Source organism: Triticum aestivum, chromosome 2D (genome assembly GCF_018294505.1).
Source record: "Triticum aestivum cultivar Chinese Spring chromosome 2D, IWGSC CS RefSeq v2.1, whole genome shotgun sequence".
NCBI classification, from domain to species: domain Eukaryota; kingdom Viridiplantae; phylum Streptophyta; class Magnoliopsida; order Poales; family Poaceae; genus Triticum; species Triticum aestivum.
In genome coordinates, this window is record NC_057799.1 from 121,632,610 (window position 1) to 121,654,234 (window position 21,625).

General features: G+C 44.9%; 3 protein-coding genes across 12 annotated transcripts; 1 reads left to right on the forward strand and 2 right to left on the reverse strand.

The window, feature by feature from the left end:
- Positions 1-370: 370 nt before the first annotated feature.
- On the reverse strand, positions 371-7,465 carry LOC123052084 (vegetative cell wall protein gp1). 7 transcript variants are annotated; one of them, XR_006424480.1, is made up of 5 exons: positions 7,131-7,465; positions 6,690-6,856; positions 3,273-6,288; positions 1,974-2,374; positions 371-1,849 (listed from the first exon to the last, which is right to left on the reverse strand). XR_006424480.1 is itself a non-coding variant. In XM_044475165.1 (3 exons), exons 1-3 carry the CDS (start codon positions 7,453-7,455, stop codon positions 6,237-6,239), a joined length of 540 nt encoding a protein of 179 aa, XP_044331100.1. In that variant the 5' UTR covers positions 7,456-7,465; the 3' UTR covers positions 5,833-6,236. The 7 variants fall into 7 exon arrangements, 1 of the variants encoding a protein (XP_044331100.1); XR_006424481.1 differs by having other exon boundaries at positions 6,690-7,020; XR_006424477.1 differs by having other exon boundaries at positions 3,273-3,349; positions 3,454-6,288; positions 6,690-7,465.
- Positions 7,466-10,513: 3,048 nt separating this feature from the next.
- On the forward strand, positions 10,514-13,680 carry LOC123052087 (DNA-directed RNA polymerases II, IV and V subunit 6A). Its single transcript, XM_044475171.1, has 6 exons — positions 10,514-10,731; positions 11,552-11,585; positions 11,683-11,852; positions 11,928-11,979; positions 13,229-13,296; positions 13,385-13,680. The coding sequence occupies exons 1-6, from the start codon at positions 10,697-10,699 to the stop codon at positions 13,452-13,454; spliced, it is 429 nt and encodes a 142-aa protein (XP_044331106.1). The 5' UTR covers positions 10,514-10,696; the 3' UTR covers positions 13,455-13,680.
- Positions 13,681-13,886: 206 nt separating this feature from the next.
- Positions 13,887-19,665, reverse strand: LOC123052086 (peroxisomal (S)-2-hydroxy-acid oxidase GLO4). 4 transcript variants are annotated; one of them, XM_044475170.1, is made up of 11 exons: positions 19,475-19,618; positions 16,647-16,794; positions 16,433-16,557; positions 16,294-16,340; positions 16,128-16,205; positions 15,920-16,044; positions 15,353-15,413; positions 15,154-15,216; positions 14,741-14,810; positions 14,529-14,629; positions 13,887-14,424 (listed from the first exon to the last, which is right to left on the reverse strand). In XM_044475170.1, the coding sequence occupies exons 2-11, from the start codon at positions 16,790-16,792 to the stop codon at positions 14,140-14,142; spliced, it is 1,101 nt and encodes a 366-aa protein (XP_044331105.1). In that variant the 5' UTR covers positions 16,793-16,794; positions 19,475-19,618; the 3' UTR covers positions 13,887-14,139. The 4 variants fall into 4 exon arrangements, with proteins under 4 accessions (XP_044331105.1, XP_044331104.1, XP_044331101.1 ...); XM_044475169.1 differs by adding an exon at positions 18,892-19,001 and having other exon boundaries at positions 14,529-14,810; positions 19,475-19,609; XM_044475166.1 differs by having other exon boundaries at positions 14,529-14,810; positions 19,475-19,665.
- Positions 19,666-21,625: the final 1,960 nt, after the last annotated feature.

Sequence of the window (21,625 nt, forward strand, 5' to 3'; positions counted from 1 at the left end):
GGCCAGTCGGCCACACACATGGATCTCCGTCTTGGGCTGTCGTCGCTGGGATCTATGAGCCGCCTCTGGCGTGTCTCCATCGACGCATGCGCCGCATGTCGTCGGTGGGATGTGGTAGCCAGATATCTAGGTCCTGTTTGCAACCGGAGTTGCCGAGTTGGACTGGCAGGAGAATGATTCAGGAGCCGGAGGTGGGAGACAGGCCAGGGGATGAGGGATCTTTTCGCAAATCGCATAGGTGAGCTGGGTTGGAGGCGGGCGTCTTTTTGCAAGAATTGAGCCAACAAACTACATGCGCAGGATTTGATTCGGATGGATGGTAGCGAAGGGATGCAGGGGTGCACGAACATATATATATTAAAGATAAAGATTAAAGATAAATAATTTTATATGAACTAGCAAACATGCATGTGCGTTGCAACGGAAGAATCACACACTCATAGCTTATAACCATGCCTTAATCCCTCCCTCCCAAACAAACATGTCCATATCTTCTATTTCAAGATGACTTTCTCAAGGAGGCTCGAATATTCTCTCTTTGGCATGTCCTCTCCTCCGTTGCTCCATCCCTCAATGCGAATAAAACCGAAGCCAAAATCAATCGTCCATCCTATTTGACCCTTCTTGTTCTCGAGGCACTCGCCCACTGGGAAGGAAGCTCAATAGCTCATATTTCTACAACCACTACATGGTTCATCGGTGCTTCGATACGGAGCCAACATCAATTACCATAAATCAGAATTAGCCGAGTCAAAGGGTCAAGATTCACATTCGACGAGATTGAGAACGCCTAATAGGAACTTTCAACAAAGATTAATTTCCTTGCATAATTTTCCACCTTCCTCCATCCTGCCGCTAATATAATATAATAGGGAAGAGTGAGAAGTTAGTGTCGGAAACAGGAGAGATTTTTTTGATCTGATCCGCTATCTTCGCTTTTGATTCCATTCGGATTCTGACTCATCGTGTCGAAAGACGCACTCCACCACGGCCACATCCGGACGATTTTGTCTGGCAAAGATTATCACCGCACAAGACCCGACCTAAATTGTAAGATCAGGAAAAAAAACTACAGCATGGACCAAATCACAAGAGGTTTGGATCTAGGGTTGATGTTAGCAAACAATATGTACCCTCGTGCTTTCAATTATTAACCCAGCAGTCGTATGAATATACTTGGTTCAGAGAAAATCAGTATAATTTCTTTTTGAAAAGAAGATCTAAAGCATACTGAGTAATAATCAAACATCGGGTTTTTAAGGATGGGCGTAGATCAAACCTGCATGATTCCCACATCAACTTGAGTGCAACAGGAGATACATACGTGTCGATGCAGAGGCCAAAGCAAACATTAGCAGATGATGAGCTGCCGCCGGCGAGTACTTTTTCAACTCCTTGCATACGTACGTGTAGAGAACAAACCAAACATGATGATGTGATGAAGCTGCCGCCAACAATTACTTGTCGTCGACTCTCTCGCATGCATGCGCCTCACAAACGCTTCACCTTTCGTTGGGTAATTAAGTGCCAAATAGACGTTCATCAACACCACGACTTGATCAGGACTTGATTAGGAAGCGCCCTATGACTGTCTTTTGCATGTACCTGATGAAACACTGGGGCTGTCAAATAGAGTTCCGGTTCGATGTCCGGAGGGGGTGGGTGTAGGTGCTCCGGTGGTGCCTGTTATATGCCTCCTCGTCGATGGTGTTGGTGAACTTGTCCACTGTGGCTCCGCGCTGACGAGGTCAGACACCAGCTTGACATAGGAACATGGCTTCCTCGCCTCGCCGTTAGGCAGCTCGATGGCCTAAGTAATCATCCGACCAGCACTGATCATGATTCATGACTGTGGATGAAGACCGTGGGCAACAGAGTAAGGACAGTACATGCAAACAAAAAGTGCATCTAGGCATATCGATGAGAATCAGGTTCAATACCATGGCGGTACTATACCTGTACGATGTATTTACCTGGCAATATCTATGTTGAACTCGTAGAGGAGCTACTCATAGTTGGAGAAGATGAGCGAGTTGGCCTCGGAGGTGGCGATGATCCACTCGTACGCAGTCTTCAGTAAATCAGGGCTCGTCGTCATCATACAGTCATGCTGGATGTTCATCCTAGCTGAGTGTTCTTTCTCCAGGTCCAGTCCAACCAGCATCATCGGCAGGACACAATGAATCCACCAAGCGCTGCTGGTTTGCGGCCACCTCTAATCTGTGTCTGTACGCCGACGCAGCGCTCGGTCATGGAGCTCCGTCGTTCCTTCGCGTGGGACTGTGATCGTGCAGGCCTCAGATTGTAGTCGATGTAGGATCGAGCCGCGGGGGCTCGCATCGGCGGTTGAGCCGATCGACCTCATCGACGGAACCTTGAGTAGGCGAGACACAGATCTTGTCAGATGCATCGGAGGTAGCTATCGCCAATGACCTAACCCACCGTGATCTCCTTTTCGTCTCAAATAGGTACAAACAGAGACGGTCAGATTAAGGAAGGGATATTACACGGTAGGATTCCAATCCGAGTCGTCAAGAGTTGTTTTCCTTTTTTCCATCGAGTCCAGCAGGACATGCCTAGTTCATTGGGTCTGTCTAGGACACATCTAGTTATGTCACATCTAAGCTAATGTTCACTCTGTTTGTGGTCTATTTTTTTGTCCTAGTTTTTTTATTTCTTATTGCTACATTATATACTCGTGGAAGCTTAGATTCGACATCCTTAAAAAAAATCTAGATGTGAATTAGACAAACTGTAGTTCATTTTTCCTTTATTCTTCATCAAGCCAAACGTGTAGACTTTGTCTGCAGTGCTTTTGTGTTTTTTTTTCCCTTACACGTGTGTAGAGCAACATGTATAGGACAAAAAAAATCACCTAAACGGGGTAGACGAAAACAACAATCCAGCGGGGATATATAGATAGATTAGTACCACCTTGGATATAGAAAATAAATATAGACGTGTTGAAGAAAAAAACTGAAAGCGTAAATACACGGGAAGAAACGTATTGTGACGGTGAATCCGACAAAGTCAATCCGTGCTTTATTATTATTATTAATTATTATTATTATTACATTATTATTATTATTATTATTATTATTATTATTATTATTATTATTACTAGCAAAAAAGAGCCCGTGCGTTGCAACGGGACACAAATTTTAACTTATTAATTCCTCTAGAAAGGATGAACGGGTTAATTCTGCATCTTTTGAATAGTAATGCTTAATTTGTGTGATGCTTGAATTGGATGGTGAACAACAAAAACTCACCTCATCTCTCATTTTTCCTAATGTCTATCCTCTGCTAGCTTCATGAAGATGACCTCTTTGAATACTCTACATAGTACCTGTAGAAAGCAAATAATATGATTAGTATTGGAGAACAATAGTTGGGTAAATAAAATATGATGCTATTCTTTTCATTACAGAGTGATGTGCCAGTGGAAAGTACCCATATGCATGTCTTCACTCTTAACAATTTCATGCCACGATTGCATTCGCAATCTAGGGAGAACTTTTCTCAGATAATGGGGAAAAGATCAAACTCTCAGATAAGATTTATTTTTCTCTCTGATGAATTTTTTGTAATAACGAAAAAACTATCATAAGATCTCTTTTCCGGTCTGATCAATTTTTGTAATAATGAAGCAACTATCAACTATTGGATGAAATGAATTATCCAAAAATATAGGGAGAATTATTTGAGTGAAGCTATAAGAAATGAATAAAGTCATCCAGTAAGTTAGTCCACATGAAATCAATGAACATACTTCTCATGTCGCTGGCAGATTACCTTTGATAAACTATAAGCAAATAGTTATAGTTTTCTTGTCAAGAAAGGCAAACAAAATCCATCAGAAGACGTTAACTTACCATGGAATTGTATGTTTGTGTATCTTATCGACAGAAGGTCTTAGCAACTGTCAAGTTTGGCAACTAAGCAGTGCCAAGTAATTTACTTCATAATTATGCACTCTAACAGGTAGCAATAGCAAGGTATTTCAGCGTTATTCCCTTTCGAATATAACGTTATCGCCATCCCTTCCATCCGTCCTCTGATCTCCCTCTCCCTGGTGATCAACATTATTAGAATTCAGAATAGGACCAACAGTTTCTTACTTTACTGAACCCGAAAAACCATCGAGCGACCAGAGGCACAGCCACACACGCACACACGCGGATTCCATCGCCATCAATTTTCTTGAATGGATAGATAGATAGTACACTACATCATCCAATACTAAAAAGTATTAGTGGTCTTCCGCTCTTCCTTGTTGAAGCCTTGTCTGAAGTACATCTAGCCCCATCAACTCAAAGGGAAACAAAAGAAGAATTCAAAATCGCGATTGCTGCTATCGATCACAGTCATGGCTCTTCACAAGCTTCTGCCGGCCTCCGTGCAGCCGCCCTGTAGAGCTACTCCACCGCGGCCGCACACTTCGACGGCGGCGCAGCGAGGGCAAAGGCCAAGCCGGTTGGCTACCTCGGCTGCTGGGATGATCGGGCTATTGTTGGCGCTGGGGCTGCACACGGCGCGCCAGCAGCTCGCAAAACATCTGCCTCGACAAGCTCAAGTTGAGATCGTGGGCTCGTGGCCGAGGTAGCGGACCTTGACCTCGCCCTCCATGACATCGAGCGTTTTCATGGCAGCTCCATGTTCCAGATGGTCGCCCACGTCCGGGACGATCGCTCTCTCGCCGGATCTTGGTATGGTGGCGGCGATGGATCCGTGGAGGTTGAATTTTTCTGCGGGGTGGGAGATGAAAGAAGAACGTGCGTGTTGGCCGACTTAGGAACGGAGGACGTGTTCAGATCTGTCTTGTTTTGGGCCTCTGATTCGTCTTCTAATCGGTCTCTTCGTTCGATTTGTTTGTTGGGCCGAACACGTTGAAGCCCAATATGCTATAGGTCACTTGTGTTCGATCTGAGCGGACGGAATTTCGATGGTAAGAAGCAATAGTATCACCTCGGATGTAGAAAATAATATAGGTGAAAAAACTGAAAACGTAAATTCATGGGAAGAAGCTCTTCTAATCGGTCTCTTCGCTCGATTTGTTTGTTGGGCCGAACACGTTGAAGCCCAATATGCTGTAGGTCGCTTGTGTTCGATCTGAGCGGACGGAATTTCGATGGTAAGAAGCAATAGTATCACCTCGGATGTAGAAAATAATATAGGTGAAAAAAACTGAAAACGTAAATTCATGGGAAGAAGCGTATTGTGACGGTGAACCCGACAAAGTCAATCCGTGCTTTATTGGGAAGAAGCGTATTGTGACGGTGAACCCGACAAAGTCAATCCGTGCTTTATTGGGAAGAAGCGTACTGTGACGGTGAACCCGACAAAGTCAATCCGTGCTTTATTATTAGGGAGATATATATATATAGGAAATAGGAAATAGGAAAATTGCCCGTGCGTTGCAACGGGAATACACTCTGAACATGTTGTCATTGCATTGCAGCCAAATAAAACATGCAAATAAAAACAATTTCTCCCACAAAAAAAGATCTAAAATTATTTAAAGGGCGATAAAGGATGGAACATCGGCAAAAAAAGTACTCCTTTTTGTTATTATAAAAATAGTCAACAAACCAGCGATTTGCATATGATAGTAATTTAGATTCTATTTTTGATTTCATATGCTATTTAATTTGGGAAACACAAAATATCAAAGTTTTTCTTCAATTTAAAATATTAGAATTAAAAATTCTGCTGTCAAATATATCAGTATAAAAGCATGTAAAATTTAGTTTTATCTTCGATAAGAAGTACACATTGGATGCATAGTGATTATGGAGGAGATTTTTGCAAGTATGACAAAAAATAATCATGTACATATTTCAAAGAGAAGTTCCTATTTCACCAATATATAACAGCGATCCAACCGCATGGTCACCCGATTTGTTGAATACATTTAACCTTCAGATGTGAATGTGCATCTTACGATATGGTATCCTTGCAACTAAACCTCTAAACCTCTAGAACATGTATAGAACCAGATGAATTCACGATTAAATCTAGCTAATAATTTTGAATGTGCCAAAACCAATTTATAGACTGAACCACTCCACTACATCAGATTGCGCAGTGCCATCCAGCTCAAAAGAAAATAAAATTGCAGTGCGCGCCATCCATGTGTAAGACCAACCGGGAGAGAATTCTTCACCTCGGTGATAGCCCGTGCCTCACCTACGTGTTGGATATTCCGAACTCTCATACCTACGTGTTGATGTCGTTTAGTATGTGTCATACGCCGAGTTAGCAAGTCCTGATCTATGTAATCTGCATCTGTAAGTACAAGAAAAAATTATCGTTATCAAGGTTATGGCCTGAGGCAAACAATTGAACTATTGATCTAGTAGCTATCTCATATGTGAGAGTTTCGTCTTGGCCAAACTGTGATCAGCCTGTAGTAGCTTGGTGTACGGCAAATCGATCCGATCAAAGGAAACCATGCACAGCTAACTGAGATTTTTTACACACCTTATAATTTATATAGCAGCTAGCCTAAATAAAATAAGGCTTTACCATATTGACATACTGTTCTAAACTTCATCTAACCCATTAACTATTGCCAACAAAGAGATTTAGCTAATTGAAATGTAAGCACATTGAGCTTGCAATTGCAGGTAGTGCGCAAAGCAATTAGGAAGTAGCTAGGGAATGTTGGATATTCCGAACTCCCATACCTACGTGTTGATCTTTTTTCTGGGTCCCAAGTCATAGTAGGTATCATCCACCGAGTTGGCAATTTCTAATGTATGTAATCTGCATCTATAAAGTTTTGCCTGCACATCGGACATACATGCCTTTGCCCAAGCATCAGGGAAAGGTGTGCGTGTTGTCATCATTGAATCTGCGGACAACCAAAAAGTTAAGATCAATCTCCATGCTCAACATAATCCGCAAAAATCAAGTGACTATTTCCCGTCTCGATCTCCTCGCTCTACTCAACCATGGTAGGCGACAGAGCCAGAACAGGGAAGCTTGTGTGGGCTGGAGGCTGTCCACCAGGAGGGCCTGCACGGGAGCCGGCAGGCGTCTGTAGCAGGCCGTGAGCCGTATTGGATGGGAGAGGAAAGGGGTGTGGAGCAGTGAGCAGCGCCCCGAGGGAGTGGAGATAGAGGTACCAGGGAGAGGCGTCGGCATCCTTGCGCACAGAAGCGCTAGGCGGTGGCGGAGATCCTGCGGGAGGCGCCAAGGTGGCGAGGTGAGTCTCCGGCGGGGTCGCGCAGAATCAGGGCATCCACCGGCGGGCGGCGTGCTCCAAGGAGCTGTCGGCCGAGGCTCCGTCTTGGATATCGAACGGCGGCGAGGGGCTACGACGACGACTGGGGATGGGAGAGGGTGGAGAGGGTTGCTGGGAGCGGAGGGATGGGGCGCGGCGGCGGAGGGAACCCTAGCGCCGGGCGGCCGGGATGGTTCGTGTTCTCGTGGGGATAGAGAGACGGGCATATGTAGAATCCTTTTTTTCCTGTAGAATTGTTTTTGTTTCACTTAAGAGATGAACCATCATGGAGTGCGGGTTGATTTTAAAAAGAGTGAGGGGCCTTTGTGTAAAAACGCCGCGACGGTGAACCCGCCGGACCCAATCGGTGCTTTAGAGATTACTAGCAAAAGGGCCCACTACTGAGATCATATAATGTATAGCCCACCTTGTTTATTCAAAATCAAATAAAACTGACCACTGGTTGCACTTAACAATTATTCATGCTAATATAATACATTTAGTTGATGGCTTACATGAGACAAGCTTTAGAGACAACAGTTTATTCCAAAAATCTTAGTTTAAATTTAGCATTTGAAACTTCCATTATTCGTCGCATAAATACAAATTGTGACTCTGTTTTTGTTTGGGATTTTCATTTTAGACCAACAATACATTAACCATTAAATTAGAAATTGTTCTTCTGAAATTAGTATGACATGTGACTGCTCCAGCAGAATACATAAACCAATTTAATTTAAATAACACAACAAACAATTACAAAAAACAGGTGGGCTGCTTAGCCATGTAATCTACGATCTGCCTTGAGCTGTACTGCAACATGCCCGTGCGTTGCAACGAAAGAAATAAAATCATTGGCGTAATAATAATTGTTTAAGACACTCTATGGGTACATGCCCATCACTTCAATATGGTGAAGCACTAATAGCATAAGCAGTGAAAGCTTAATTTACAATTCAACTTTAATAGTGCCAAAAATAGTTACTAAGACATGCATTATTTCATACATAGATTTATAGCTATAGTGTATCTACTGCTAGTGTCGATTTTTAGCATGTTAATTGTAGTCTTTGTGCACAAAATAAGAGAGTTTTTTACTATACAAAATCTCATTGATGACATTTCCAACAAAATTTCTGCATTTTCAAACCTTATTTTTGCTGGTACAATTTTAAATTGAGGAAATCTAAGGAGGCTAATAATTAATTTAGGTTACCTCAAATTCATTCTTTTTCTTAGAGATATTGAAAATTTATTTTGTCATTGTGAGTTTATTAATTTTTGTGACACAAAGTCTATTTTTTACATGATCTTGGTTGGTCATTGTACCCGAAATAGGATTATCTTTGTGGCAAAACAAAGACTCATGTGTATAGTTAGTTTTTTCATTAAGAGTAAGAGCGTCCTGTGCGTACGTGTACATCTACACTTTTTCTTCCCGCAAAAAAAATGTATATCTACATTTTTTTGGGGTCGCGCTCATGCAGCTATAGCGGCAGTCTTCATCAGGTACCATGAAGATTGTCTTCGTCAGGGAAGACCCAATCCAATCCACCTCCACGTCTCAACAGCGCAGCGACCGCATGCCACAGCTCCCGCGTCCCGCACCGCCGGCTAGCAGCGCCTGCCGCGCCCTTGCGTCAGGTTGCAAGATGGACGGGTCATCCCGCCGCTCCGCCGTCAAACAAAAACCCGCAAAGCTGCCACAGGGCTGACTGCATCATCACAAACGGGTTCAAGCGGACACGCCGCATTGTCCGGCGGGCGTCGCAACATTCCGCGTATGCTCCGTCCAATAAAAATACAGAATAACTCGTACTACCAGCCTACTCTCTCTGATCGGGAGAATCCACAAGCAGCTATCAAGCAAACTCCTCGTCACCGATTCAACTTGATTGCATGGAGTTAAACCGTATACAACGCTGGCCGTCGATGTCTTGTCAGGCGTCAGTACATCCCCTGTCCATCCTCAACAGGATCACATACCACTACCAGATTCAGATGGCCACCATGTACGCCTTCGCCGACGCCGGCTCCGCCGCCATCGAGAAGGGCCGCGCGGCTGTGCTCGCACAGTACTGCGCCTTTGCAGGCCAGCTCCTCAAGTGTCTCGGCAACGTGCCGGTGTGGGGTCCTAAACGACCGCAGCGTGCGTGCGCTCTTCCAGTCCTCAGTACGTGCCCAACCGCAAAGTCTGCGGCTGTCCGCGACATGGAAAGAGAGAAGCTGGTGGCGGACTGTGCTGCTGGTACCTGAGTTCCTCTGCTCTGTGTTGTGTTCGTCGCCAACAGCACCAGCGTCCAGCACCCCGCCGACCGACGAACCCCGCCATCCGCCGCGTCCGGAGCTGGCCTCCACTCTGGATCTGTCGTCCCCATCAACACAAGCCACCGCACCCTCCTGATCGCCAGTCCCGATGTGCAGCCGCCGCCGACATAGTCTACCTCGATCACTGCCCCGGCCCCTCCCTGCCTGCCTCTATGTGGTGTGTTCATCGCCGGCAGCACGAGCACCCTGCCGGCTGCCGACCGTCGAATCCCGCCATCCGCCGCGTCTGGATTGTCCCCTCCTTGCCTCTATGTTATCTTTTCTTTCTTTTTGAGTGGGATTTATCGGGTCTCTCTTGGCTGATTTTATTTAAAGAAGCGATATGGGACTAATAGAAATCGAATCTCATGCTATCATAGTACCGTGCGGCTGGCTACTTCCCCATAGATGGAAGCCGAGGTTGGGAGTTTGATTCACAAGTGGATTGGATTAGTTTTCATTCTTTTTCCGCCTTGACGGTGGCAGGAGCCGGCCATCAGGAATCGTTTTTCCATCTTGACGATGTGGCCGAGGCAGCGTGCGGAACATCAGGTTGAGGCCCAGTCTGTTGGGCGCGTAGCGGCCTTCGGACTAAATTTTCGTAGACGATGGATAAAAATTCCATAAAATTAGTACCACCTCGTTTATATTACGATTTTGTCTATACAAATCGTAAAAGCGTATTATGACATGAGAAGAAAGCGTATTATGACGGTGAACCCGACAAAGTCAATCCGTGCTTTATTATTATTATTATATATTATATATATATAAATAATATAATAATATAATAATATATTAGGGAGGGATAGATTATATTTATTATATATATATATATATATATGGGAAAATGTTTTCGTTGTTAGATCATCTTTTTTTTTTTTGAATTATCCTCCTGGCCGATTGAGCTGGCTACGATCCGGTCCAAGCACGAAGAGGGCGCAAAACCGGGCCAGGCCATCATCCTGCCCTACCTTCCTGGGCCTACAGTGGGCGCAAACCCGAGCCAGATCCCGATTAAGTAGAGGCAGCCGCATCGGTACTCCCTTAATAACTTCTTCCCCTTTCCACATTGTCGGCGAACACCCACCACAATCCCCACGCCCGAGGCTTCCTCCCGCGGCGAAACCCTAGCGACCGGAGCGCTCGGCGGCGGCAGCCATGGCGGACGACGACTACAATGAAGTTGACATGGGGTTCGCCTCTCTCTCTCTCTCTCTCTCTCTCTCTCTCTCTCTCTCGTGATCACCGTAATCTAGGCTAGGGTTTGGACAGGTAGCGTCTTCGTTAGGACGAACCTGTTCCCTTCGTTTCTTGATAGCATTCGGGTTGCAGAAACTTGATTTTGATGATTGATTTGGCGCTCCGCACGGAAGTAGTGGCGAGAATCAGGCCCTGGGTATGGTTGGTTGGGTTTCGAAAGCGCGCGGTGCTGATTCTGAGTTCGCACTGGTTCTCAAGGGTAATAAGCTCGTGTGTTGTCAATTGGCAGGGCAAATTTTTGTCTTCAAGTTGACTAATATGTGAAATACAAGGCCCTCCGGTGGCCGGAGGACATGGCTGTAGGCTTTGTTCCTCATCTGATTTGGAAATTGTGCCCTGGAATTGCGGGTATACAAATTTTTAAGGTGGAAAATGTTTGAGTTAAAAGATTAGTTGCACATGCTCCATTGAAGTTAGCAGGAGCTGTAAGGTCTTGCTTCTAACTGGGATAAAAATTTCAGCTCGGCCTTGCATTTGTGATTTGGTGGTTAAGAATTTAATGGATTAGTTGGTCAAGTACTCAAGTCTATCTTTTCAGGATGCCACCGTCATCAAGTGACACTATGTGTCTAATTGCTTAAACAAAAATATATGGTCGCTAACTTTAGTAGAATTACCATTTATAGATATTTTGTACTTAACTTACTTTGGGGTCAATCTTGATCCTTCTATTTCTCTTCTCATGCCATTGTACCTATCAGAGTTTATTTCTTTGATTGAATTTTGAGTTACAATTCCTCATTTCTTATGCAGGTACGAGGATGAGCCTCCAGAGGCTGATATTGAGGTGCAGATCCGTCACTATTTTCCTATACTGATGGTATCCTGAAGAGGAAGAGCTTGCAGCTTCATTTAAGTATAACTGATGTATTACTGTTGAATAGGAAGGGGTTGAAGAAGATCCTGAGAACAACGAGGATGCCCCTGATGACGTGGTAGGGGGTGAAGGTGAAGAAAAGGAACAGGAAAAGACTGCCCGTCCACGCAATACAACAAAATATATGACCAAGTATGAGCGGGCACGCATCCTTGGCACACGTGCTTTGCAGATAAGGTATACTTATATCTGAGTACACATTCCTGTTAATGAGTTCATTTAATGAAGTAATCGACCCATTGATTTTTGTAGCATGAATGCCCCAGTTATGGTTGAGCTTGAGGGCGAAACTGATCCTCTTGAGGTAAAGTCGTATAATTTTTTGCTTACATATGCTTTTAATGTTGGCTTCCAGTTAGACGATGGCCTTGGCTGTTTGCTTTCATTCTTTAGTTCCACTTGTCTTGTTGTACTTCTCTTTCTAGAAAAATTCTGATAGTATATTTAGATGGAAATTTACTTTTAAAGTAGAGATTGATTGCCTTGATACTGTGGAATTAGTCGTGTGCCAGGTATAAGGACGGCCATGCTTATTTATGAATCTACTTTATATGGAGCTATATAAACTTATGAATAGGCTTTACAATGAGAAGATTGACATTCTGATGTGGTGATCTAGGAATCTACTTCCTCTGTCCGGAAATAAGTGTTGCTCAAACGGATGTATCTAGATACATCCGTTTGAGCAACACTTGTTTCTGGACGAAGGGAGTACTTTATATTGAACTACTCTGTGCTAACCAATGAATATCCAACATTGTTGGAAATATTTATATTTATGAATTTGATAACGTAGATATGTTTAGTTAAATAATTGATAGTGTATAGTCTCTTAGGATCACGGGGTCAGCAATCCAGACAGTTACTGATGTGTTTTCATTGTTCTACTGAATTATTGGGATTCTTGCTTTGTAATATTGCATCTAATTAGGCACTTATTAGTTTGAAGTTTCAATATGCCAGCACAAGGAAATGTTCTTATGTGCAATTATGGAAATGTTCTTGCTGTATTAGTCTACCTTGTAAGTATGTGTTTTCCTTATAAAGCATAGAGCTAGATATAACAGAAGTTAATAAGCGTTTCTATTTGTCCACTGAATCTGGTTTAGTCATTGTACCTATGTACATGTAGCTACTAGCTAGTTAGGATTCTTATTTACTCCAGTTGTATGAACAGGGATTGTAAATAGTAAACCACTCACACCATTTTATACCAAAAGGATGTCCTTGTTAATCACCTATATGGTTCTACCCCTTTCTCTGAAACCACATTCTACAATATGTGCTCTGTTTTGTCGGAACAAAAAGAATCTGAATAGTTTTAGGTAAGAGCAGAAAAACCATGAAATGGTCGATATTTTGAGAAGTAATAATGCTCTTGCAAAGGGTAAATGAAATGAAATTCGACCTTGTTTGTCAATAGTCCATTACAGACACTACCCGGATGGTTTTTGCTCCCATTTACTGTGGAACATAGTAATACCATCGCTTGACTCATTTCTAGTTATTAAATTGCCTGCTCCGCTGATCTTTGTGTCTTTGTGCATCTTCAGATTGCCATGAAAGAACTGAGAGCACGCAAGATCCCCTTCACGATTAGGCGGTACTTACCTGATGGAAGGTGAGATTGAAAGGGAAAAGCCAATCATCACCTCTCTTTGCTGGCTTATCATGTGCTATAGCCTCACTTTTACTTTGTTTTGAAATAGCTACGAGGACTGGGGAGTTGACGAGCTCATTGTGGAGGACTCGTGGAAGCGTCAGGTTGGCGGGGACTAAAGCTGGTAGACTGTTTGAATGGAAGACTCTGTGCTGCAACAAAACCTTGCCCTAGTAGCTATATGCAATGTTTAGCACTGAACTGCTGTGACAATGTTATGCTATCGTAACATGTGTGGGCTATGTCTGCCCATTGTGTTGTGCTACTACTGTAAACCAATTGCGTGGTTGCGTTAGTTTGCTTGGACCATTGCTGGCATGCAGCTACAAGTTGCGAATGAACACCTATCCTAACCTCTTTTTGTGGGTGTGGTGCAGGACGTTCTGTCGATTATTTAGTGTTCGCATTTCTAGCTCGGTGTAGCATTAGAGATTGTTTCGTAGTAGATGACTTGAATAGATCAACCAGAGTGCTAGGGTTGGATCAGTGGGAAGTTTTTGGGAACAGATAAATACAAGCGCGTCCATTCAAACCTTATATGAACTCTCAAAAGTAATAACCTCATACGATTCTTTGGATAAAATCCAACTTATATATGCTGGGTGTTTGGATAAAATCCTTCTCTCAGCAAAACAATGCAAAGTTTGTTCTCAGGGCTGCACAAAGCATTACTCCAATTTTCCATTTTACAGATCCTTAGCTAATTACTACCAGCATCTCGAATGACCAATGAGGGCGCTGGCACATGCAGTGTGTCCTTCACAGTATGCAGTATGTGCTGCGACTGCCGCCGCGCATCCCTCATCAGAGCAGCGACCTGAACCGGTCGCCCTCGGTCTGGACGCGGTCCCGGGTGATCTCGGCGACGCTCCGGCAGCCGCAGAGCGCCATGGCCAGCTCCAGCTCCCTGTTGAGCATCTCGATCACGTGCTTCGCCCCTGCCTGGCCCCTCGCCGCCAGCCCGTACAGCACCGGCCTCCCCACCATGACTGCCCGCGCACCCAGCGCCAGCGCCTTGAGCACGTCGGTCCCCCGCCGGACTCCGCCGTCCACCAGCACCGGGACCGCCCCCGCCACCGCCTTAACTACCTACACACACACACGAAGCACCGCCTTCAGAACGTGCTTTATGATGCTGCACACACACCCCCCCTTTGAACAAAATGGAAAACGATGGGCATGGTGCGGTGTACCTCTTCGAGGGCGGATATGGTGGCCGGCGCGTAGTCGAGCTGCCGAGCGCCGTGGTTGGACACGATGATGCCGGCTGCCCCGGCCTCCACCGCTTTCCTGGCTGTTTGTTCCCCATGGTTGTTCAGCATTTCATGTATAAAAGATAAAAGATGATCAACAAATTTATCCTCTGAATGACTGTGAAGATGCCGAACAGCGTTTACCGACTTACCGTCCTCGGCGGTCACGATGCCCTTCAGTAGAATGGGCAGGCTAGTTATGGATTTCAGCCACTCCACGTCCTGCACACAGGGTTACCGGAGAGAGAATGTCAGAATTCACGTTCCAACTTCCATTATGCTCCTGAAGGATTGGCTCCTTGTTTTCGGACATCAGTGCAGCAGCAGCAGCCAAGTACTGGAGCAATTCAAGGTTACTGTCTCCCTATATGTAAGGCGCGTTCTCTACTGAGAGGCAACCCTGTTCTTGCCAGAGGGCTTTGAATGTATAGCGTGCCTCTAGATGGGTCATGCAGAGTGGCAGAATCGTCCTTGAAATTACTGTTGACTATACTTATGGAGTACTGGCGCACATGCTGTAGGATCTAAAGCTTTAATTTGCATATGGGTGCCAATTTTGCTGTACCTTCCATGATAAAGACGGGTCCAGCGTGTCGCGCGCATACTTCTCAAGCTTCGACCCGTCTGCCTGCAGATGAGAAATATGAGCCTTTCAGAAAGAAAAAATGTCATAAACTATTTTGTTCATCTGTCCAGCACGGACAAAGTATCCTCGAGTAAACATGCTCAAGGTAAGATATTCCATCAAGCAGGCATTGACTCACAGTATCGAGATCATCTATTGGCATCAAACCTTCGAGGTTTGCATTCGCAGGAGCAACCATCCTGCGTGAACAATAAGATCAGCAAACCAAACATAAGAATTCTGTGCCATGGTGTCCGTTTACGACATTCAAAGGCCATATAAATATCTTTTAGGTATGATTTCAGGCATGAGACATTTGTAGGCTTATCAAATTTTAACCTCAGTGAATCGAGTTATATCATATTATTAAGTTGGTATTCTCTAACAAAGAATATTATTAAGATGGTACTAACATAATCACCAGATTCCCTATAAGAGGGTAATTCCCATATGGTTATTTTGGTGGGTTCAAACTATAACATTGCAGATTGATCAGGTATACTTTGAGCTGTTAAAAGTATATGCAAACATTTAAGTTCTAACGCATAAACTCTATCTTTCACCCGTAAAAAAAAACTCTTATCTTTAAATAGAAGCATATTGTCTTGTCATGTGGTTGATGCAAAAAGTAGGTTAGTATATGTAGAAGGAAAATAACATAATGTTGTACAAAATATTTAAAAGAACTTTGAAGATAAAATTGTACTTATTTCTGATATCTGCTTCACGTCGACCGAGCATAGGAGTGTCAACTGTCAAAACAATTGCCTTGAATCCATGACTCTCAGCCCGCCGTACCAATGTTGCTGAAATATCTCTGTTCTTAAACACCTAAAATGTTTTTAATGAAACAAAATCAGAGATCACATTATCACGAAAGGAAATATATTGAGCTTGAAGTCTAGATGTCATACATATAACTGATAAAAACGAATTGCATTACAACTGGAGGCAACTTCCTCGATTTTGCAACTGGCTGAGAAGGATAGCACCTGTACTTGACAGATATGAACATATATAGCAATCGACGGGTGAAATAAAACACGACTGAAAGATCATGAATTGTCAGTTGACACCAACCATTAAGGTATTACATGATGCTGCAGCTCTTGCTGTAGCCACCTCCCCTGAAATTAGCATTGATACAAGAGATGTAGAGATATTACAGAGTTTAAATATCATATTTTGACGTTCTGAAATAAGTTCCGAACTATGAGACCTTCTGGATTTGCCAATTTGTGTGATCCTGTTGGTGCAACAATTATGGGGGAGGGCATGTCATATCCCAATAAGTTTGTCGACATGTCTATATTGCTGACATCTACAAGAACCCGAGGTCGCAACCTGCAGAAATCACATCGAGAAAATCTTCAAGTCCAAACTCTTCAGGTCAATGAAGATTTTACCAGGAAGAGGTAGTATAGGAACAGTACAAAATTCTTCCATATGCTGCAATATTGTCCCTCAATGTGTGTTCATCCTCCGCTCCTCCATTGATATAATCATAGTGCATCTTTGGCAGTGCTTTCTTGGCGAGTTCTTGATACTCGCGAATATTGACTGGTAGATTATTCTCCATTTCTGCTACATATAATGTTTAGAGGTCATTCAGCTGATGCAAATATCTGAATTTTAACCATACATCGGCTCAGATCTTTCTTTACATATGACCAACTGTCCAACTAGATGCATATTTTTCAGTACTTTAGTACCAAACCATTACATCTTTTATACATATACAGAGCTCTAAATTGAAGTCTATATATACGTCCGAAAGAACTATAAAATACAGTACTGGCCACCTTTCAGAGCTGCCCTTTTCCTTTTTAGTAGACAACCTATTGCTTCTGTTCCCTGATCTTTGAGCCAATTTGTTTTTTCTCGAACACGTGTTTTATATTAGAAAAGAACGTGGCCTCGGAGATCCCGGCCGGGCCTGTGCGGCCACGGGCCTGGTATGTTCCTGCTATCGCGTCCGGTCAGCTACCGTCTTCGACGGTGGAGGTGGGGCCCTCCCGCGTGTCGACGGTGCTGCTGCCCTAGTCCCGGCTCCTCTCTTTCTTTGTGCGGACCATGCTTCACGGTGCCGTGGTGAGACGGCGTGGGAAGCTTCGTGACCGGGTTGGCGCAAGGTGAGGGTCTGTTTGGTGGCGAGCTCTGGAGTGCCCGAGGTGGAGGTTGGGATCGGGAGAAATCCCTGTTGGCTTGGCCGACACCGACGCGGTGGCGCTTGTGGTTACCGCCTGACCTTCCTGAAGGGCGTCGGGGCTACCCTTCCTCTCTCCTCACAGCGTACCAGGGGAAACCCTTGGCAGCAGCGTCGTCATCGTTGTGTCCCTTCTTGGAGGTGCTGATTGGTACCGGCGCTTCGGAGGCTCGGAGCTTGGTGGGCGATCTCCGGTGGGTGCAGCGGCCACGAGGCTTCTTCTTTTTTGTCGACGCCGTTGTTGGCATTAGTTTCTCTTGTATTTTCTCTTTCTTTTCTTTTGGGCGTGACTGTGCTGCTTCCGCCCCAGCACCTATCGTTGGATGTATCGGTTGGTTGCTTTGTATACAAAGCGGGGGGAAACTCTTTTTCGGTATTAGAAAAGAACGCCTAGATTGGTGCAAAGTTTACATGCGTAAACCGGGAAAACCAGAAAGAACCAAAAAAACCAACATAAGCCTAAAAGGTTTGAAAGAAGAAGGCCAAAGCCCTACTGCTACCTAGGACTGGAGGCCGAGCGTGCAGAGGCAAGCTCCTTAAGGCCACGGCCCCTGCCATCTTCCATTGGTCGACCTCGGGCAGAATTATTTTTAGCAGATTTTTTTCTTGTTTCGATTCCTATTGACTCGTCAAATCCAAAAAAGGTCTGATTGCTGATTGAAGTTGAATTTATAAGAAATTTATTTTCTTGTAAGATTATGCTATGAAGCATAGAAGAAAATCAGCCTATTGCATTTGAAAAAAGATAGCCAGGCGAGTGAGGCCAAAGTACTAGTGATAAGATGATGCAGCTGTACTAATAAAACATGTTTGTAAACTGAAATATCTGAATCACGCTGCAAATACCATTTATGGAGTAAAGTGCCGTCAGACGAACATTTGCAGTGCCAAACTTGATTTATTCAATTTGGTACAAAAGCTTACTGACAATCTAATCATATAGCTTCTCTAAAGAAGATAATCCGATCACAACGGACACAGCCAAGATGGTTAAAATTCTAATTCTGCAGATTTTATAGAAAGGTACATTTATAGAAGCAATGCAACAAGAGTACAGTTCTGAACTCGAGGTGCAAAATTTGACTTAATATCCATTCAGGTGTAAAAACTTGCCAATAATTGAGCACTACAACTTGTCAACATTTTCTATAATCTAATTCTACTGTTTTTAAGTTAGGAGTTACATAGAGAAAGTTTTACTGCGAGAATGCGTATCATAACTCATTTTTGTTCAGTCTCCTCGAAACAGGATTCAGCCCAGCTTTATATATAAAGCCCAAACGGCCGAACCGATACAAAGTGGTGAGGATTTTTGTTGGGCCTCGGGGTAGATGCAAATTTAAGGGGCAAAACAGTGAGTTTCTACTGTTGGTCACTGACAACTGTAGGGAATCAAAGAGTACAAGGCAGATCGAAATGGCTCCAGATCAAACTATTCAAGTACAAAGTCCTTTGACAGTGTGACTGCATACCTGATGTGAGCCGGCCTATCGATAAAAAGTACTCGTACTCCTCTACTACGTCTCCAAAAATGGATAGGCTGAGCTACGGCTTAGCACCAGTTCACACAAACATTCGACACCTGAAACCACAAAACACATTCAAAAGTTCACTACCAACTACCCCGGCGCACAAAATACACATCCACATTCAAATCAAGGCTGGGCTAATCGAGATGATCAAGGAGGACGCACGTCTCCGGGACTACAAAGCTTTTGTTCATGCTGCTGCCTGGAACAGCATAAGGTTGTCCTACTGAGCTTAAAGATAAGACCCCGGGCCTGGCGAGACCAGGGACAGATTGAGAAGAAAACAGCGGGCATATAATCGCCACTGAATCTCCGGCGCAACTTCAATCATTTCACTGCACCTCACAGTCGGGGATCATTCAAGATCCACAGTAACACGGCGGTCTCATCTGCCAGGCCCCCCACGGGGTCTCGCAGAGCAGCCGGTCAGCCGGAGATCGACAGCAAATCGAGCGAGAGCGGGGGCCGTACGAGACAGCGAACTGAAGGAGGGGATCGTGCGTGGAGCAGCAGGCAAGCACCATACCTGTAGTAGAGATTGAGGACTCTAGGGGAGGATGGGCAGCTATCGGAGATGTCGGGAGGATGAAATCGCGAAGGGGGGACTGATTGCTATGCTAGCTGCTGGCTGGGAACGGAAGGATAGTGGATGATCGACTGAGTGAGTGTGATGATGTCAGAAACCAGTTAAGGACAAGGAGAGGATGATGTTGTTGGCCCTACACCGATGAGAACAAAATTTGCAGTCACGCTCGTGCAAATTTCATCTTCTTTCTCTAACACATTATAGACGCAAACGCCCGTAAATACACGCATACATTCACCCCTATGAATGCGCATCATCAGAAATCTTGAAATAAATCCAGAATAACTGCAAGCATCAGGACTTGAACTCTGGTGGGTAGGGGACACTATCCACCTAACCATTTTCAGGATTGCATTGGCGCAATAGGTGGTATTCATGTGACTGTTGAAGTGTCGAGGTCCGCACCATAAGATAGAAAGCACTGCACAAGTCAGAATGTTCTTGATGTGATTGACTTCGATTTGAAGTTCATCTATGTGTTAGCTGGGTGGGAAGGATCATCCCATGATGCTAACATCCTAACTAACATCATGACTCGACCTGATGGCATCAATATCCCTGATGGCAAGTTCTACCTGGAGATGCTGACTATGCATGTCGGCCTGGTGTTTTTCCACCCTTCAGGAAAATCAGTTACCATCTGAACGAGTTCTCTTCTAGAAAATATCCTATGACGCCAAAGGAACTGTTTAATCCCAGATACTCTAGCTTTAGAATGATGGTTGAGAGGGCATTCGGAGCTCTGAAGAATAGGTTTAAGATTCTGGATCAGAAGTCATTCCACCCTTACCCTACCCAATTTAAGCTTTGTCGGTGTACTAAAGTTTGGGTCTTTTAGTAGCCCAGACTTGTGCACAGGCAGTAGTAGCTTTCCAGACGGCAGGGCTTGTCGGGGGGCAGCTGAGAAAAAGCACAAGACAAGTTGATAAAGTCATAAAGAAGACATCCAAGCAGGTGGTCGAAAAGTACTAAGGAGAGTACAGAAGAGCAAGGCTGGAGTTGCCGGCAAGCAAATAAAGACCTGGCAAGCTCTGTGCCGGCAAGATCCCACTACCTTGCCAGCGCTCCACCTTAGCGACCAGCTTGTCACTTGTGAAGTAGGTGTCGAGCAGACAGGCAGTTAGGTGAGCTCTGTCTGGGCACGTGTCAGCTCTCCGCCGAAGATACAACTTTAATGACACCCGTCCCAGGAGCGTGTCAAGATAATACGAGGTAGTTGGGCGAACGACACAGAAGGAGAGACGATCCTTGCCGGGGAGCTTCACCGGCGTGACACATCACGACGCATTTAATGCATTTGTCCTAACCCGTCAGAGTTAGGTATTTGGCACCGTAGCCACTATTTGCCTTATGTAAAGACCATTTTGCCACTGTGACCCCTTTCCCTACAAAAGGAGGCCCATGGCTACCTTTACAAAGGTCGGAACTTTGCTCATTTACACGCGTAGCTGCACTTCCCACGCAATCTTGCCGGCAAGTTGCGCTCCTTGTATTTGAGCTTCATACACTCAATACAACAAAACATGAGTAGGGTTTTACGCTTCACAGCGGCCTGAACCTGGGTAAATCTCTGTGTTGATTGCCAGATCTACTCTTTGTGCACGTTGATCTCCCTAGTCGAACCGCAAAGGGGCCTTTGCCGGTCCCATAGATTGTCGTGCGCACGACATCTTCGGCGCGCCAGGCAGGGGGATCGCTTGTGCCTGATTTAGCAGTCAGCACGTCGCCATGGCTCCCAAGAAGAAGGGCGCCACGGCGACCGGTCTGTCTATGTCCAAGCTACTGATGCCAACGCAGACATGCGATGGCGTAGGTGGTGACGGAGGAGGCGGAGGCCGTGAGCAACTTCCTCGACGTTCTGGCGATCCAAGCCAGGCGAGCAATATCGTCTGGAGCGGGAACAACAACAACAACCCGCACGCCACCAGGTCAAGGAAGGAGCCGTGCTGCCTACGGGCGGCGTGGCGAACTCCAAGGACGATGCAGTGCCATCCAAGACACCAACACCGGCGCACACGCCGCAACCATCTCAGGTCACGCGCGACGAGCAGCACCACGACGTCGGCGGTTCCAGGCGGCCTCACTGCAAAG

Coding starts and splice junctions, on each gene's coding strand:
- LOC123052084 (XM_044475165.1), bottom strand. CDS start 7,455: ATGCCCGTCTCTCTATCCCCACGAGAACACGAACCATCCCGGCCGCCC. Junction 6,857..7,130: donor GATGCCGACGCCTCTCCCTG/GTACCTCTATCT, acceptor GGTTGTCCGCAG/ATTCAATGATGACAACACGC. Junction 6,289..6,693: donor CCCAGAAAAAAGATCAACAC/GTAGGTATGGGA, acceptor TTGTACTTACAG/ATGCAGATTACATAGATCAG.
- LOC123052087 (XM_044475171.1), top strand. CDS start 10,697: ATGGCGGACGACGACTACAATGAAGTTGACATGGG. Junction 10,732..11,551: donor TACAATGAAGTTGACATGGG/GTTCGCCTCTCT, acceptor TTTCTTATGCAG/GTACGAGGATGAGCCTCCAG. Junction 13,297..13,384: donor CGGTACTTACCTGATGGAAG/GTGAGATTGAAA, acceptor GTTTTGAAATAG/CTACGAGGACTGGGGAGTTG.
- LOC123052086 (XM_044475166.1), bottom strand. CDS start 16,792: ATGGAGAATAATCTACCAGTCAATATTCGCGAGTATCAAGAACTCGCC. Junction 16,341..16,432: donor CAAATTGGCAAATCCAGAAG/GTCTCATAGTTC, acceptor TGCTAATTTCAG/GGGAGGTGGCTACAGCAAGA. Junction 15,217..15,352: donor CAATAGATGATCTCGATACT/GTGAGTCAATGC, acceptor TCTCATCTGCAG/GCAGACGGGTCGAAGCTTGA.